We start from the raw sequence: 19,088 nt of genomic DNA, 5'->3' as shown, positions 1-19,088 counted from the left end.
TTTCAAAAATTGTTAAAATTATTGAACACAAAATTATAAAGCTGATAAATGTGATAACTAAATAATGTTTTTTTTTTCATTCCTTGCGCAAATGTGCACTTTTTGACTACTAAAGCACTAGTTAAAGTTAAATAACGTTTTATTTATAAATTTTCTGTTTTTAGATAGACAATTTAATAATCTGTTAGAAGCAAAAACAAAAAAAAATGTTTCAATAAAATTTATTAAGTTTATTTAAGTTTGTTCGACACTAATACACTAAAAAATGTTTTAGCACTAAAGTTTGCACTTTTTTCTTTCAAAACATAATCATTTTAGTTTCTTATTATTGTTAGTTTAGTTTAAATCATCGAAATTAAAAGCTACATCCAAAAATATGGGGTATTCTATAAAAAAACATGTTTGTATTGTATTGAAAACACGCAGTACACTTAAAAAATATTTTTTTGAATGTTTTAACCTCAATTTTAAAAATTGAAGGTCAATAGCTAATTTTTTCAACTTGCTGGAACATAACTTTTTAACTTGATTGTTTTTTTGATTTTTTGGGGTAAAGCCTTGGACCCTTGCAGATTTCCCGTTTTTCCGCCTCCCCAATGCCGTAAAGAGAATAAAAATCGTGAAAGCTTCGCGTTATACAGCATCGCATTTCCGCCCTCGGTTTTATGGGGTGTGCTTTCGAGTAGTAATGTCGAGACGAAATTGACACCGTAACCCTGAAGAGACCCCTATCGATGGTGGGCTTATTTCATTAGATTAGTCGTGATAAGGGCTCTAGGAAATACAATGCGAAAGTTACGCTTCTCTCTCGTACAAAACACTTGTCTGCTATACATAGAGATCACTCCACTTAAGTATGTCTCTTCCGTCCTTCTCTTCTTAATTTTTATTAATGCCGTCGTAAAAAAGACAAACGAGCTCGCTTTTTCCGACAGGGAGAAGTTTTGATTTAAGATAAGTTGTCGCAAGGAGTGAACTGATTTTTTTACTCGCTATTCGTGCAAAAATTTGAATCAATTTCGAACAAATTCCTCCCTACTTGTTTTACGAATTTTTTCAATTATCCCCGAGCTTATCCTTGTCCAATTATTTTTATTAAGTCGAACCGTAATAACAAACGGAGAATTGACGGCAAAGGAATAAAGTAACACCGAAATAATTTTTCTCGGGTCATTTATAGAAAGATTTGTAACGTGCTGTCGTTCCTGAGCTTTTTATCTTCCACTTTAAGGTACCCGCTTTGCTAAATATCTTTATAAGTCTCTGAGTTGGAAAATCGTTCCAATTGAAAATTTATTGTTAAAATCAGTCGTTCTTAAAGAATTTTACTTTGAAAAGACTTTCATTCGATTTTTCTCACAAAATAGGGCCTTTAATTACAAACTGATATTCGCAACAAGCATTTATTTTTAAGCTCGTTCCAAGCATTAAGTTACTCTACTTAAAAAAATCACACAAAACGTGAAACTTTCCGTAACTCTTCACCAATGGAATAATTTTAATTAGAACCTCATCTACGTAATGAACTAATGAGCATCACACTTTTGTGATACTCTCAGGAATGTTAGCCACTTCTAATTAAAATTTAATCACGTACACAAATTATTTTAATATGACGCCGGATCCTCACAGATACGCATAATTATTAATGAGGCCTTTAAGACATTTGTGGCTTTTGAGTGGAATGTGTACTCAATTCAAGCAATAGCATTCCGGGAATTGTTAGCTAAATTCCGGTCATTGTTAAATGTTGTTGCTTAATATAATACAAATTGTAAGCTGTCTTAAACTCACAATTGAAAAAGGTTTAATCCTGATATCAATCACCGGATTGCAGTAATTTTCACAAAAGTTAACTCGTTAATTAAATGTCAGGTCAGACAGAGCTGACAAAAGCATTCATTCGAAAAAGCTTAGATTAAATTCTGTGCATTGTTAAATGCTATTACGTACAAACTCAATATACAATAATCTATTTTTAAAACTCGCTTCAAATCGACAATTGTGAACTTTCAATAATTTACAAAAAATTATGTACAACGCGAAAGGATTTTTTCGAGTATTTGATTTTGTCTGTCCGAGCTTTATATTGCTGTGAAATTAATTATAAAAGTTCCTGTTTAAAGTGTAATCCTGGATTAAACTTTGTGCATTGTTGATTGCGATTATTCAATATTTCATGATAAAACTTAATTTTTGTGTTTTATTTTAAAAACGGTTTGGTGGGCTTTTCACCCGACTAAATAAAGATAAACTACGTATAAAGTCAGTAGTGAGCCCACAATACACATGTTTTATGCAAATGCGGTCATAATACACGAATCCCTCCTCTCGGCAAGAATTTGCATCCCATTTTTCGAATCCGTAATAAATTCCCTTCAAATCCAGTCGTAATAATTTCGCTTTAATTCAGCGGCATGTCTCGAGAAAAATTAAAAGAAAAAAACCTAGGAAATCACTCGAAGAGACATTGCGCTGGAGATAAGAATTTTATTCCAGGCCACTTCTAGACGTTACTAACAAATTTTATGACCCTATTAAATAAACGGGACAATTTCTGCATCTCGCTTGAAAAATTTATTCCCCCAATCCCAGCCTTATACTTCATTTAATTAACTTAATCACCCTTATTTGAATGTCGCGTTTTTGTGACACAAATTCCCGCATTTGATCATAGGCGCCGACTTTTCACATATTGAATGGATGCATAAACAAGAAATTGGCATAACTTGCAGAACTTGAGCACTCTTCCTTATGTTTGCTGAATTTATTGTATTGAGTATTTAGAAAATTTAAAAGCAAGATAATATTTTGTATACTTAGTACAAAAGAAAAAAAAATCAATAAATAACATATGCAATTGCATATGTTCATTTTGATGAAGATTACACAATGTTCAGAAACAATTAATTCCTTTAATTCTTTTGTAAAACTTTGATCAACCGGTTCGAGAAAACAGTTTAGCGCTATTGGGCGTACATTAGGCTATAAAAAAACCTTATGACATATTTAGTCTCCCCATCAATATTCGTGAATACGCGGTAGATTTACTACAACAACAAAAAATAACTATTGTCGTTTTAAAGTGTTTGAAATAGTAAGAAATATTTTTAAAGGAGTTTTTCACTAAAGAGTTTAATTTTGAATTAATTTGAAAAAATGGAAAAACAAAAGAGAATAACATAAACGATGAATTTGATCCATTTTCTCAAAGGGAAAAATAGAAAAATAGAAAATTTAAGACATCTTTGACATTAAAAGTGATTTTAAAAAATGCAACGTTATTACTATTACTTTTTTACCTTAAGCAAGAGTACATTATTTTCATTTTTCAATGGGTGCATCCGTCTGTTGTTGGCGCCGATGCTTTTGATATGTTTAGACGAAAAAACTCGGAGTCTATAACATATGGAATTCTCGAAAGATTTTATTGAAAATTCAATATTGAAAATGTGCGTTCGAGCATTTCAGGTATTCTTCCGACCAAAAAATCATACGATAAGATATTAACATAAATTTATTAAATTCTGGGTTTCTCAGGGAACACAATTACAAGATTGGGCCACGTTTGTTATCTGACCTTTCTGCGGGAAATTCCTAACGCGCTCAAGTTGCTTTGTCTGTTTTCGGCCACCATCAATCAAAGTCTGGGCCGTTAATTGACTAGACTTTAATGTAATTAATTTTAAAAAGTAAATAACAGCCATCTCTATATCGTGCAACTCAAAATTTTAATTAACAAACAACGAACTTGTTTGCCAAATAAATAAATAGTTTCCGTTGAAAGAAAATTAGAATCGTTTAATAATGATATCTTTTTCAGGGCCTTTTTAAGGATTCTGTGTGTGTGCTGTCCTCGGCAAATAAGGCGCCGATATCAACCAGCTTTCCGAAGTAAACCAAGTCAGGTAAAAAACACTTTTGAGACCCCAAAATCCCACCGGACTTAAATCTCAAAAAATATAAAAGTTCTTTCAGTAAGCCACTAACTAACACTCTCTCGTGATATGATATAATTAGTTTTTGATTTTCTTTTTTTCAGCTAAGGCTTCCGTTTACAAGAACCGTTTTAGAGCAGATTTAACTCGTTTTATTTTTAGGAATAAGCTAGTTATTTTTAAAAATTGACGGATTTGTGCGTCGTAAGTAAAGGTCTGCACCTTGTTTGCATTTTGCCGATAGTCTCCTTCGAACTGCAACAACTGCATGCCGACTCTTTTCAGTAGAATATATTGATCGAGTTTAAAACCACAATAATGTAAATTTAAAAAATCATTTAACGCTGCGAGGCCGCTGAATGATGACTGTAATTGTTGCAGAGGTTTTCATCGCAGCGCTATTACTCTTCGTACTCTCTCCGCCATAACTCCTGCGAGCAGACATACATTTAGCACACAGCCCCGCCTCGGCCTTCCATGGAGATCGCCCCCAACTTACCCTTTGCCCGATCGACGTCACTTTTCTATTTTTAAATGCGATAACATTGACCATCCACCCAAATTCTCCTTCTTTCCTTCGGCCTCGAGGCGCGTGTGCTCAAGGTATGTGGACTTTCAATCAACTCGAGCGGAGTATTGGACTGGCTGTTTTTTGCAACACTAATATTTTTATTCGGTTGAGAGATTCCGACGGCCGATACAGAGCGAAACGATTAATCTGAATTGCAGGGTGGTAGTTCCTGCACCCCGTAATTCCGTCAAGATTTCAATTTCGTCCGATAAATTTTTCATTGGATAAGTGCAGATAGCACTTTCTCATTTCTGGTAGTATTGAGGCAAGGATCGATCTTTAGCGGCAATTTCATGCAAGCTCCATCAATAATAAACAGGAATTCTTCGTGCGAATCTCCCGACCAGTCCAATACCACTGCTGCGAGCTATGTGTAACGTCTCGCACTAAGTGTTTTCTCAGATTCTTGCTTTTGCACAAAATTGTCACCGTCTTTTTGTTCATTGTTTTGCTAGAAGCGTCATTTTTTAAAGAGTATTCAAATTAAATTGCGAAGGAATTAGTTTTTTGTACCCAATTAAAAAGAGCACAGTGAAGTTTTAAGTGTGATTTAATTAGAAAGTTTTCTCCCATCACGGAGTTAATAACGCATTTCGATACTAACAAAACTTGAAATTATTTCATTCAATTTTCTCTTTAATGAAAAACGGAGTTGGATAATCGTGTTTCAAAACGCGCATTGTTAAAAAAACAAGATGCAGTTAACATTTCAGGTTTCTGGTTTTGTTTACTGTCTTAGGCCATCGACGCAACTTTATTCTAGCTCGGACCACGAAAAATATTGTAATAAAATGTCTACTGTTAGATGTCTCCCACATTATTACCCCACAAATCTATCTCTTTGTTCTCTGTGTTTACATTCTGGTAGTTTGATGTGAATAGTGTTCACAAGAATTTAGTCCGCATGCAGTTCCAGATTATATATTTAATGTGCCTGTTAGGAACACACTCAAGATAATACACAGAGAGATTCATCCACAAATGTATTTACTTTCACAATATTCACAAGTATTCAGGAAGTCGGGTCAAAAATTTTGGAATTGATTTTCGGAAAGCTCATAAAAAAAACAAAAAATTTAAGCCGTTTTGACCTAAAATTGAAGAACTGTTACAATTTGTAGAACTTCAAATGCGACTAAAGGCTATATCCAGCGTTTCTCAAACTTTTTACAGGATTTTAAGAGGCCCTCATTATGTAAAAAACAAACAGTTGTCCTGAAAAATCGCTAGAAATTTTTGGAGGGTAATTCCTTAAGTCAATATAGAAAAAAATCCTGATTTATATCTAAAAACTGCTTCCTAAAAGAGAGTTAGAACCTAATGAAAATAGAGAGACATGTCTTTATTTTCAATTATCTCAATAACCAATTTACAAAAACTTATTTACCCATAGATGAAGCCATTATTGGTAGAATAATTTACCCTAAGTTGTATATTGATGTAAAAAAATTAGAACGTCAAGTTTTTTAAACTATTATTATATCAGTATTTCACATGTATTTCCCAAGCAAAACAACATAACACAGATTACATTGATTATGTCAGTTTTTCTTAATGTAGCCCCAAAAACCTTGCTACCTCCCTTCATCGAACTTTACATCGTGATGAAAATGTTCACAATGTTGTTGTTTTCAAGAGAAAAAAAAAACAAGTATGAGTGTAAGAAATGAAGAGACCTATTGACCTCCATTTTGTTGTAATTCTTCAATAAATTGGAAACAATTTCTTCATCATTCTTTGTTTTATTGTTGTCCACAAATTTTTTTACACTCTTTCAAAACAAATAAAATGTTTAGCAATTAGTCTTAATAAAAAACCAATCTCCACTTTAATTGTTTTTGAGATGTCTCGAACACTAAAATTCCCGAGTTTATTTCTATCGATAAAAAAAGGCCAATCTTCTGTTGGAGTTATTCACACATAATTAATTTATTAATTATTTATTAATTATAGCCATATTGCATTTAAAGCTTGCGAAATTAATATCTTTGAATAATGAAAATGGAGATTGGCCTTTTTAAGACAGATCCAGGAATATACAGGCTGTCCCAACTAAAATTTGCGGTCCCTAAAATCTCCGATTTCGTGCAAGTTTCGAAAATATGTTGAAATAAGTCAATTTTAACTTAAAGTGAGACCAAAAGTTATCTGTTTTAAAGGTATTTCTGCATCCCTCTAAAGTCTAAAGACACTCTTTCAAAAAATTTAAATAAGTGACATCATTTTGAAATTGCTTTCATTGTCTATGCAAGTGTTTTATGCAAATGTGATTATGAAAAAACGAATAACTGCTCAAAATATCAAAATAATGTGTCACTCGACCCCTCTTGCTATTTGAATTTTTTGTTAAAATTTTAAGAGCATTTTTTCCAAACTTGGACACAAATTTTAGTTGCTACATCCTGTATGTGACTGATAACAATGTAGAAAAACAAAATTAGTGAAATTACACCAGTTTACAAATAATAACTTGTTTAATATACCAATCAAATTATTATTATGTTTATTTACCTTTATTTAAACAAAAATAATTTATTTTTTACCACGTCGCAATTTTTTGTTACGAATGATAATTTTCCTACTTTCTGCACAAATGCCTCCGATTTAAAATTCATTTGAAATTCAAACTGTTGCTGAATTATTGCAAAATTATCACCAGATAGGTCTAAATGGGTCTTGGAATACATTTCATTAACTAGCATTTGCACTTCTTTTCTAAAACCTTAGGAAGCATGGTCTGAAAGGTTTTCGAAGATCGGCACAAAGGTTTTTGGGATAAAAATATGTTAGGAGATTACTGTCGGACTGGTATAAAGGAAACCGATCCAAAAAATATTTAAAAAAAATAAAATACCTAACTTATTTTTACTTTGTTGTTTGGCCATTCTTGTATTTTTACATTTTTTATTATTATTTTAATTATTTAGTTTTTTTTTTATTATTTTATTTTTAAACGTGACGTGGTGATTTTTTTTTAATTTAGTGCCTCAAAATCTATAAGAAATTATAACATAAAAAAATTGTGTAAATTAGTGTTATCTTTGGGTATTTTTTTTGTAAAGTAGTGTTATCGTGTAATTTGAAGTGTAATCTAGTTTTTATGAAAATATTTCCTGGTTTAGGAAACGCTGGGCTAACCTATAATCCGGATCGAGTTTGGGTCCTAACATTCAGTTTTTTGAACGACTTTTAGTTTCTGGATACTTAAATTCCAAAGCAAGCCTAATTGTTCCGTAAAGTTTTCGCGAGATTTGAGTGGTGTGGAATTAAAATGTTATTTTATCGGATAAAAAATAATGGGATGTTTGTTTATCGGTGAAACCCAGAAGTTTGCAATGTAGACCCTTAATTGCTTCAGAGCCTCGTCATGAAAATCCGTACAATGATATCGAATTTTGTTTTTAGCGAGCAGCAAATAAGTAAATAAATTACGAAACATCCCCGTTCTATTTTCGGGCGTATTAAAGCGGCTCTGGATGATGTGGTAATCCGATAGGGCTTCGGCGTCTGCGATATATTTTCTTTTATCTCTCGCCGTCAACAATCCGAACAACTAGGCTTGCAACTATGTGTCTATCTATTCCTTACGATTCAGCACACCCATATTGTATTTATGTGGTCACTGACACCCATTCATCAAAAAAAAAGTGTCAGGGGCCTATTCGCCATTGACTCGATTGTATTCTTTCAGTATTTTAACTCCCATGTGGTTGAGAGCGCTCCAACTAGCGTGACTTACTCTTCAGTGGGCCAACATGAACTTTACCCGTTGTGACGTCACGTCCGGACGAGACATCCGACACCTAATTTATCGACTGGAAGTCCTGGATCGCCCACACATAGAGTGATCCACTCGTGCTCACCTTCCCCTAGCACACTCAGGATGGCATAAAGCTGCTAAATCGGAATAAAACAATCATTTTTTGTGTCATTTCCAATATAAGTGTGACGTTTTTGGAATTCTGTTGGTGATCTCGATGGATCTGATTGCTTCGGACAAAAACTCAATGTTATACAAATAAGATAGGGGAAATGTGCGCTTTTATAGGTATTTTTAAAATGTTGAATAACAAAATTAGGTATAAATGTCCGTTTTGTCCAGAAAGCACCCACTTTTGCGGAATAGTAGAATCGCAATGGAAATAGTGGCCGAAATACTAATAAATCATTTTTAATGAACACAATAAATTCGGTTTATTGCGTTAATAAACTGACAATAAATTATTTTTTAATACGATTTTAAAACTGTTATTTTAATGAAAATGCTTAGAATATTAATTTAGTTAATAAAAGCATGATAGCTCATAGTTGGCCCATAGAATCTTTTGTAACAAAAAGATATGTATATTTGTTAGATAGTTTTCATTTCCACTAAATATAAAAATAGAGAAATAAGGCGCACTTAGATCCATTGAGAATTGCATTTATGTGCGACTAACAATCTTTTGGAGTTTAGTAACGGAAAAGTATTGAAAAATCTTTCCAATACTGTTACCGTCAAAAAGTGTACAATTTTAAATTAGTTTTCTTCAACTGTGATATACTTTAATTTAGTAATTAGTAAAACATAGCTCAGTATTTCTAAAAGCAAATTTATCTAATTTTAGGACTTATGTATTTTTATAATCACAAATATAAAATGTATATCATCTAATAATTTTATTATAGATAGCACCGTATAATTCAAATCAAAAAAATGTAGAAAAACGTTTGAGCAATACGGTATTATAATTGTTGACTTTTGTTGTTGTCATTGAAAATTTTATTGTGTACTTAAGTTTACTAAGAAATAATACAATTAAAATGGTCCTAGTCAATTACTATGTATCTACTATAAAATCTCATTAAAATATAATGTATCCGATTCTATTGTGTTGGTGTATAAGTGATGTTATTTAAATTTTATAAATGTTGTTTGTTTTTATTAAAATATGATGATAAATTAGAGTTTTATTTTCGAAGACTCACAATTCCAGGTTTGTAAAAGAGTAAATGAAAAACTTGTTTTCCAAATAATATTTATTAATTATACTAATAGTACATAACTCATAAACTACGAAGAATACAAATGTTAAAAACTAGCGACGTAGTTTTAGGATGTACAATATACAAGTGATCGCAAGATAAATATATATTATATAAATGTATAATAGAACAGATTTTTGATATCTGCAGTTTACTTTAAATAAGGATTAGTTAATTTCTTTCCTAAAAACCATTTGAAGAACGGTTTTTCCTCACCCATCTGACATACTACAGTGTAAATATCATCCAAACCTACCTAAAAGGCATCATGGTCTTTAAAAAATAAATGTTATGTACATTACGTTACGATATGTAACAAGTAAAAGATTAAGTATTGTAGAAAAAATATTGTAAAAACTTTCTTTTTAACCACGATAAAAATACAGTAAGTAGAAAAAACGAATTGTAACTTTTATTTACACAATAAAGGAAGCACCAGGCCAAGAAAAGTGTATTTTTGCTGTTGATATTAGAATCAATTCGAATTTAAAAAAGTATTATTTTTGTATAGCCCGTTAACCAAATGGCACTAAAATTAGAAGGAAAACTACCATTACGTGGAATGCGTTTAAGCTATTTAAATGTAAAAGAAAGTGAATTAACAGATCTGTTTTTTTTCTCCTCTCATATCATATCACAATTCTAACAAAAATAATTTTCAACAAAACAAGAATGAAAATGTAACTAAGATTTGAAAAACTTTAAGGCCACTTAAATGAGCACTTTTATCTTACATTGGAAAAAAATCATACTTAGAGGTAAGTAAACCAAAACTTAAATTTAACATGATCTCTCGTATTGAGCATTGAAAGTTTTAATATGGAATTTTGATTTGATTGTGATTTACATATTTTCGAATTGGTCCACGCGACGTTTAGTGTTACCTTTACGTATTTCACGCAGAGTTTTATATTTATCTCTGCCTTGACGTACATTCTCTCGATGGATCTTGTCCATGGCAGTTTCCTTCGTCTCATCCCGCGATTGGGCAAGATCTTTCTTCAAAGCCTAAAAGAAAAATTAATTTCCGACTTGATTTCAAGTAGAACTCACCAAAAGTTGATCATGGAGACGCTCATTGCGCTCAGCAAGGGTGCGTCTGTCCTCCACAGGATCTACAATGTTCTCATCGGTGGTCAAATCCTTACTCACGTCCCCATTGACCATTTCATCATCCTCATCGTGATTATTCTCTTCGAGATGGCCTTTGGTTGCATTGGCCATTTGTTGTGCCTTCAACTCCTCTTCTTTGCGACGTGCATTCTCAACCTCTTCTTGAAGACGCTTAGTCTCATTATCCTTCGCCGTCACCTCATCTTGAATCCTCTGCACCTCCAATTGTTTAGCCTGAATCTCCTCCTCCAACTTTTGACGTTCAGCAGCTTCCATATTCTTACTTTCCTCCAAACGCTCCATCATCGCTTGCAACTCGTTTTGTCTCTTTTCCAATTCCTCCTTAGCCGCTTGCAACTGCTTCAATTGCTCTTCGAGACGTCGGATCATCTCTTGTGCTTCAAGAAGATTAGCTTGGCTTCGTTCCATCTCCTCTTGCATCGCTTTAATCCTATCTTCATACTCTTGTTGTTTCTTTTCGGCGCGTTCTCTTGCCGCGATTTCCAATTGGAGTTTTTCCCTTTGTTGTTGTTTGGCTAGTTTTTCTTCACGAGCTTGGGCTTTCATTTGTTGCACGTCTATAGTGTCAGGTTTTCGACGTCGCATATACAACTCGTGATTACCCATGCACAGAGATAAAATCCGTTTGTTTATTCGAACACGAGGCGCGAAAAATACGAAATCGGGAGCTTTCTTATCGATGGGTTTTATGATAAATTTGCGATCGTTGAACGAAATATTGCGGATTTCCGACCAGGGAAAACCGATTTTGGGAGTTAATCGGTCGTCTTTTTCATAAATGTTGAGTCCCAAAGCGTCCACGCCCAAGTAGAGTTCAGTGCCTTTTTTGTTGCGAATTTCGAAGTAGTTCACACCGTACATTTCCAAATCTTGGGCTATTTTCAAGTATTCCATCATGGTGTCTTCGCGCAACATCCCACGATGCTCCTTCCACCAGGTCATAATGCTCTGCTCCCACTCCTCTTTCGACATCTTGTGTTGGTCCATGACTCTGAAAATCATTGGTTTAACATGTTTTACAAGAAATGTTTCTGGACAATTGGTTTAGTCGTGATTATGACACACCTCGAGTAAATAAACTTGAATTAAACAAACAACATTATGAATTCGTGCAATATTTACAATTTCATTCCTGGTTTTAAGACATTAAAGTAGGTTAGATTTGTGACTAAATATACAAATAAATCCATCACAAAACTAGATTTACACACAAACCATACCTACTATGGCTCGTAGAAACCATTCTGTTAACAAAAAAATGTTTACAAAAGAGTTCCAAAAGTTCTGCAACAATTAGATATTTAAAAGTTGGTATTTCAAACTTTGTAAAACAATTTGCAATTATTATTTTCTGAATTCAACAGAATATCAGGAACTAGAAAGCAAATTTTTCATGTTTTAATAGTTTCATTAAGAGATATTTTCTGTATTATTTTTTATCTTAGTCATAATCTACATTATAACTAGTAACTAATCAATTTTACTGAAAGATAAGATATAAATGTGCTATTCTCTCTTGAACACAGAAAAAAATGCTGTTTCCAAAGATCAATTTGGCTCCTATTGTTATTAAAAATTCAAATTATATTTTATGACAAGATTTAATAAATTTACCAATTTTAAAACATCTCTTTCTGAACTTTTTAAACACGTTGTATATTAAAAGGACATAAAGATGGAAGAAAAATGTTTTTTTAGGCGCATTCCTGTTAAATTGTGTTATTATTTTATCAGTGTGTGTAAAGTAGATAAGTTTTACAAGCTCCTTGAGTGTGTTTGCGCTAATAAATAAACTTTGTCACACAACTCTGTCTCTGTAAAATAATCACCTTTGTGGTAAAAGTCTGTCGTTTGAGAGAAATCCGGACGTATGAACGGCCTTACAATAATCACCATATCGAGCCTGAACGGCATAGGAAGCTAAAAGGACGGACGTTTCAGGAGGACAATAAATCTCATCAGATAGGATAGAGTTTTTGACTTGTAAATAAAATAAACGTAAAGTGATATCTTGAATTAATTCTTCGGCGACATCTTCAGGATAAAATTTGGCACGGAACTTGAATTGGAGTGGATTTTCTTTCTTCACATCTTGACTCATCACCTGGAAAATATGTAAATGAGTTAATGACAGGAAATAACAGCGTAAAAAAGAATTTCTGATATTTTATAGACGTTACGTAAGAATAAAGATACTATAATTTGTTGTGCATCGTTGTTTCTCGGCTAACCTTGCCGACTATTACCTTGTAAATTTGCCAACGTAGCAATGTATAATTCCAATTTGAAGTATTTTCTTATGCAATGTACGGTATTTAATCACGTGGCTTCTTACAGCCTAGACACGCCATTAAATATCATTTTTATTAAACAATTACCCAATTATCATAATTAAAATCCCAGTTTCGAGATCCGACCTGTAGGGAATTTCTTGTCATCCGAGCTATTGACCTACTCAAGAATTCTGTTACAGTGAATGTACTTATACACAGAGATGACTTTCAATGGCCTTGTAAAAGTAAAATCCGAGCTGAATCGATTTCCGATATTTAGAAAAACGACTCGTTTTAATAATCTCATTCATAAATTTGTTAGAAGAAAATATGCATCAAGTCGATTGTTACACTGAGTTATCAACATTCACTTGACATTCCAAGTCGCACCTTTTTGTCTTTAGAAAATTTAAACGGCCTGATTTTATGCAAAATGATTTTTCTAATCGTCGAGAAAGCGAGATGGTAAATGAGTACATAAATAGAAACTCAAAATTTTGACCGAACGAATCATGATGTGCTTTTCCGTTACCAGACAAGGACAAAACTTTTGTATTTCCGTTTTTCCCCCCCATCATATCCGGTCATTAATGATTGAAGTTTTGTCTATAGTAATGTTCCATTAAAAAACAAAAATCGATTCGGATTTGTTTCACGATTATCAGTCTTCCGCTTTGTGACGTCAATTGCATTAAATGTGTGCATTTGTAGCCAAAAAATATCGCGAATTAATTTTAGATTTTTGTGATGTTTCAACAACATCCGGAACTAAATTTAGAAGGTACTCGAAATTATTTTGGGGCAAATTTCGTACTTACCAATTCATTATCCTCTTCGTCTTCTATATTTAAAAACAAAGAACGCGACTGAAAGCTTTTTATTTGTTTAAAACATTTGAAACTTCTTTGTATGATTGAGTCCGGCTGCATTAAAATGAAACAAATATGATGAAAAACAATTTTCTTCAATCTATTTCTGAAGGGGTCTAAAAATACCAACAAAGAAGGTTTGGGGGCTACTACATGGAAAAATATTTTATTTATGCGTTATCAAACGTCCTTCATCTATTATGGCTAAGACAAGTAGTGCATTATTTAACTCGCCATGACCTATACATGTTTTATAAGAATGATGGTATTGTCGACATTGACACGAAAAATCGGTCAAAAAATTTGTTTTTACCACGAAATTTTAAACAATTATAAAAATTACTACTTGGTGTTAAAAAACAAACAAATTACTAAGTGGTTACCGATTATAAAATTAATGATTCACTGTGATGATGTCGTTTCTAAGGTATTTTTAAAAATTTGAAAAAAAAAAAATAAATGCAGTACGACTCGTGACCTTTAAGGCCGGGCTCCCGCCCACAACAGGTGGCAAAATTCGTCTCTGACATAATCAATTTAAAAATAACTAATGCACTCTCAATGTCGTTAAAAACGCAAAATTCAATTCGCCGAATGGATTTATCACTTGATTTTTAATATGGTCGGTTATGAGTCACTCATCTCTTGCTAACAATGACGTAATAACTACGACCACAACCAAATGGCGGTTGTTTCACACATCCTCGACATAGAAAACTTTATCATTTGGGTCGTATTAAAAATACAATAAATACAATCAACCTGAACTATCTAAATCAATAACACTTATGTTCTATCAATTTTACGTAATGAAATAAATAAACACAAAATCTATTTGGATAATATCTAAATCGGTTCAAAAATCATTTTTACCTTTTTGTACAGTTTAATCCAAGTTAGATCACCCTTAGAATCGGTGTACTGTAGTCCAAAAAACCAAACTTCCCTCAATCCGATTGTTTTAACAACTTGATCGAAGAGTTGTTTTCCAGATGTTGTTTGTTGGATTGCGAACTCGAGTTCCGCATCCATGGTGGTCACCCTTACATTCATCTGAAACCAAAATATAACTATACACCCTGTATACACCTCCAATTAATTTACTTTTGTATCAGGACAATAACGCCGTTTTAAAATGTACATTTTGTCCGTGTTAAAAAATTTCATCGCACTCACAACACTGTGTAGCTTTGGTATCGTCTTGGAAAGTTATCAAGTTTGCTTAATAAAAATATTGTAATTAGATTAAAAATAAACAAAGGTTATTAAAAATATAAACGACAAGATAAGAGTTTTAGCTATATACAAAATTACATAATTTGACAATAAATCACGTGACAAAATATTTATTGTGTGTCTTTTTCTATAGTAGAATATCAGTCAAGTTCAGACTCATCTTCCATTAAGACGTAAGTATCGAAATAATGCGATTATTCCTCAATTGTTTGAAAAAATAATAACGTTCAACCTTCAAATCGATATGCAAATAATTACAAGGCAACATAAATTTTTTATTCCAATTTGTAACTATTACTAACATCATTGTAACACAAAATCCCATTACGACATGAAGGTGTTTTTTCGCACACCTCCGTCAAACTTCAAACAATTTCGATTCGATAATACGTTATCAACGACTATAATTGCTAAAATATACAATTTTTCACATCCACTTATAGTCGTTACGTCTAAATTTAAACCGACCAAGAATCAGCAAAATCATACCAATAAATTTGTAAATATTTATTCATAATTTACACAATTTGGTTAAAAAATATACAAACATTTTCGATTTTTTTTTTCAGTGTAGCACCCTGTAACGTAACAGTTATCGCCGCCAAGGCTAAACTAAACGTGAGCAATCAATTATAATAAAAATTACGATTAGTGTTACCAGGCTTCTAAAAAGTACCAAATCACATAGTTGGCTATGACGATATACAGGGTGGTAGTCATGGCCAATTTTTTATAAATGAGATGGTTAAAACCTAGCCTTGTTTTTGTCACATGAAAATTCAACGAAACAAGAGCAGAATTTACATTTTAGTTAATTATGTATGACGAGTTGTACATTTTTGCACCCAAGTTTCACTTTGACAATTACAGTGGTACCAAATCGAATAATTATTCAAATTTAATCACAAGTTAAAAATGGGAAGATTAGTTAATTAATAATTAAATTTCTTGTTATCTTGTTTATAGTGTGAGTCATTCAATAATAAAAAAATATAATTAAGCATTGCATAAGTTCGTAACCGTTTATTTTAACCGTGACTCTACAAATTATTAAAAATAATTGTATTACCAATTTGCTGGACACCATTTTGAAGAAAATTGTCCGAAAAATTAAAATCTATACACTGTTTCACTGCAACGGACTTGGTTCCAATAGGGTAAACTTCACTCCACTAAAACCGGTAGAATTACTTGAACACACAGCCGAGACCGTTGAGGTCTAGGGAATAAGGCAAACCGTCGATTGAATGAAAGCACCAATAGTAATATTCGAATTCATGAATCAAGTGTGGGCATGAGCAAAGCCACATAGGGGGGCATCTGCTCCACAGCACCTGTTATATCATCATTTTTATTTTAAGTTTCAAGATGTCTGTAAACAATAACTACAACACACAAAGTGATTATTTGTCATTTCGGGAAAAGTAGAGTGTGAATAATGAATCAAAATAATCTGATCTCGATGACATTTAGAGCAATTAATAGCTCTTTATTGAATTAAGTGACACTTTAAATTTTAATCTTCGGTCGTTACAAAATTCAAACTTTCTTAGGTGAGTGGAGAAGATGACGAGGTCGGAACAAATGACTGTCTTAGACAATTGGTGTGTGAATTATTGTTTTTCATGTGAAAATGACGGAACTGACGTTTCCTACAAGAGTAACAGACAAGAAGATGACGAAATAACAATAAAAACAAAAACAAAACAAAACCTTATTAGTAATTAAACAGGTCAACCCACTATCTTGATGCCCTTGAATTGGAATAAATCAAGTAGACTGTGGACATTTCATTTGTTTGGTACTGCCTACTATGATGAGTAATTGTTGGCAAATACAGGGGGGCTCAAAAAGTGGCACATGAACTCAGTGGTCCGTTGTTGAGAAGCATATGCAGATTATAAGAAAAATATGTTGAGGTCATATTTTACAAAATCTGAAGTTATAAACTTATTATTTTCTCAAGTTTTCATACTTCAAGTAAATTGTTTCATATATCAATGACAGATAATTGTTTTTACATCTACTTCCAGGATCTAGCAGTATTTTTAATCGTGTCTTTTAACTGCCAACTGATAGGACTTAACCCAACATCACTAAACTGTATACCTGAATAAAAAGTTTGGAACTAAGCGTTTTTTTCGTAAACTACGCACTTTACGAATAAAATAATTAGTGTAGCGTAAAGTACAATTAAAATGTGACCATTTATCAAGAATAACATTTTTCGAAATTTCTTTTAGTTTTCGAGTTCTGGAATTTTTTTTTAAATGGCAACCCACCATGGTAATTTTTTTAATTAAAGATTATGATCTAAAGATGACCTCACATACATTGCAGGTTTAGCACCCTAAACCACCGTACAACATAGTCTCAATAAATTTTGACAATGACAATTGTTTATTAAATAAAGCAGACTTTAACGTGTTTCCCTACCACTTTTCTATCTATCTATTTTTTCTTTGAGTTGGTGCGCCAGCCACTTTACGAGCGCCTTGTATGTATAATATTGTAGATAAGATGATATTTTAAAATGTTACTCATTTTAATGTTGTAATATTCATTACGGCATTTTTTACATTTAGATTGAGTAAGCTAATAACTACGTCAAGTGGTTCCTAAATCGTCCAACTAAAAAAAGTGGTAGTAGTTCAAGACCTGACTAATTGAGTTATCATGTAAAGACAGCAAAATGTGATACATATTATCAGAAAAACACTAATTACTATGCAGAACAATACGAGTAAAATATTTCATTGCTTTTAAGTCGGTACACTTTTTTTACTTAACTACAAAATTTATGGATTCTTTAGTAATAGAAATAAATCAAGATAATGGGAAATAGTTTAGATAAACAATACTCATTGTTTCTTTTACAATTTCGCCTTAATTCAAGCGTTACTTATCAAGGTATGTGATAATAGGAAATATTTAGTTGGAGTAAAGTACACTAAAATTAGCAAAATGGCCGCTGAACCATTGTAGTGGTTAATACCATGTTTTTATGTGACCCTAAAACCAAAAATAGCTCATTGCAACTTAACCATCAATGATGTAGTTTAATTCCTTTTAAACATTTCCATTGTAAAAAAAATAGTCATTGAAGGCACTAATTTTCCAAATTACCCGACATTATATTTAAAAGTTATTGACAGTGAAATGTAACTTTCACCACCATACACCCAATCAACAGGTGTTTCACAGTGCAGTGCGTCAACACGGAATTACCTCTTCTACTTACCGATTTCGGCATGTTGGCAGTCTTGTCTCGAACCAAAAAACCTGCAACAGAAAAGACCCTCGTGTGAATAGGGCTCGAAATTCGCAACAAATAGTCGGCTGTGAGCGCCGCCGATTGGTCAATTAGGTGTCATTTTTTCCAGAGTGCAATTCACACAGCACCATTTTCTTGCAGCCAACATGCAAATGTTGATAATTTACACGGTCGAGTGGTACGCCACCTGACTCGACACACGTCCTAATTAAATTACCAACACAATTCAGATAATTTTCGCGAACTTCCAACCACGGGGATGGTTCCTGAGGAGGAATCGCCCCCAAAGGCAAAAACTCAGGTCAGCCTTTGAACAGGCAGTACCGGTACTTGTGTTTGTAACTGTGATGTTGAAGCGTCTTTGTAAACGTGACACTTGCTCCAAAGGGAGAAATACTTACTAAGAAAATATCTCTAGAAGATTAATACTCTTGTAGCCACCACATTAAGTAGCACACGCGGGTTTTTACTGGGCACACACCCTTCCACGCACGACACGACAACTTATCGGAAAATAAATTGTCAAGAATCAGCGAAATTATGCATCGTTTAGTTCAGATTTTCCCACCAGGGGGCCATAAACCCACGCATTGCTGACATCTACCAAACCACCACGAAACAAGACATTTTGCCGAAAGCCCACTACGATTGCTTTAGGGCTATGTGGAAATACCATCAGTAGAGGGCGCCTTCCTCACCACCACTAGTTAATTTTTGTTTTTATACTAATAAAACTTTCAATTTTTATCGTGGTTTTTATTCTCTTGC

The 19,088-nt window shown here is 32.9% G+C and overlaps 2 protein-coding genes across 4 annotated transcripts in view; one reads left to right on the top strand and one right to left on the bottom strand.

Moving 5' to 3' along the window:
• Nucleotides 1-9,002, top strand: part of LOC123007078 (dopamine receptor 2) — a 51,155-nt gene extending 42,153 nt beyond the window's left edge. The window contains exons 3-4 of one of the 2 annotated variants that reach the window (XM_044402108.1): nucleotides 3,824-3,908; nucleotides 8,201-9,002. In XM_044402108.1, the coding sequence (XP_044258043.1) occupies nucleotides 3,824-3,908; nucleotides 8,201-8,284 (169 nt within the window). In that variant the 3' untranslated portion in view covers nucleotides 8,285-9,002. Of the gene's footprint in view, nucleotides 1-3,823; nucleotides 3,909-4,319; nucleotides 4,489-8,200 lie in introns of those variants that run through there. The other variant, XM_044402109.1, reaches the window with a different exon arrangement.
• A 511-nt stretch (nucleotides 9,003-9,513) lies between these two features.
• Nucleotides 9,514-18,877, bottom strand: LOC123007039 (moesin/ezrin/radixin homolog 1). Of its 2 annotated transcripts, XM_044402053.1 has the most exons (6): nucleotides 18,722-18,877; nucleotides 18,288-18,328; nucleotides 14,684-14,863; nucleotides 12,498-12,772; nucleotides 10,588-11,659; nucleotides 9,514-10,542 (listed from the first exon to the last, which is right to left on the bottom strand). In XM_044402053.1, the coding sequence occupies exons 2-6, from the start codon at nucleotides 18,297-18,299 to the stop codon at nucleotides 10,378-10,380; spliced, it is 1,704 nt and encodes a 567-aa protein (XP_044257988.1). In that variant the 5' UTR covers nucleotides 18,300-18,328; nucleotides 18,722-18,877; the 3' UTR covers nucleotides 9,514-10,377. The 2 variants fall into 2 exon arrangements, with proteins under 2 accessions (XP_044257988.1, XP_044257987.1); XM_044402052.1 differs by lacking the exons at nucleotides 18,288-18,328; nucleotides 18,722-18,877 and adding an exon at nucleotides 16,116-16,276.
• Nucleotides 18,878-19,088: the final 211 nt, after the last annotated feature.

Source organism: Tribolium madens, unplaced genomic scaffold (genome assembly GCF_015345945.1).
Source record: "Tribolium madens isolate multiple individuals breed KSU strain unplaced genomic scaffold, Tmad_KSU_1.1 Scaffold_3;HRSCAF=73;Tcas5.2_LG2, whole genome shotgun sequence".
NCBI classification, from domain to species: domain Eukaryota; kingdom Metazoa; phylum Arthropoda; class Insecta; order Coleoptera; family Tenebrionidae; genus Tribolium; species Tribolium madens.
This window is presented reverse-complemented; position numbering and strand designations above follow the sequence as displayed.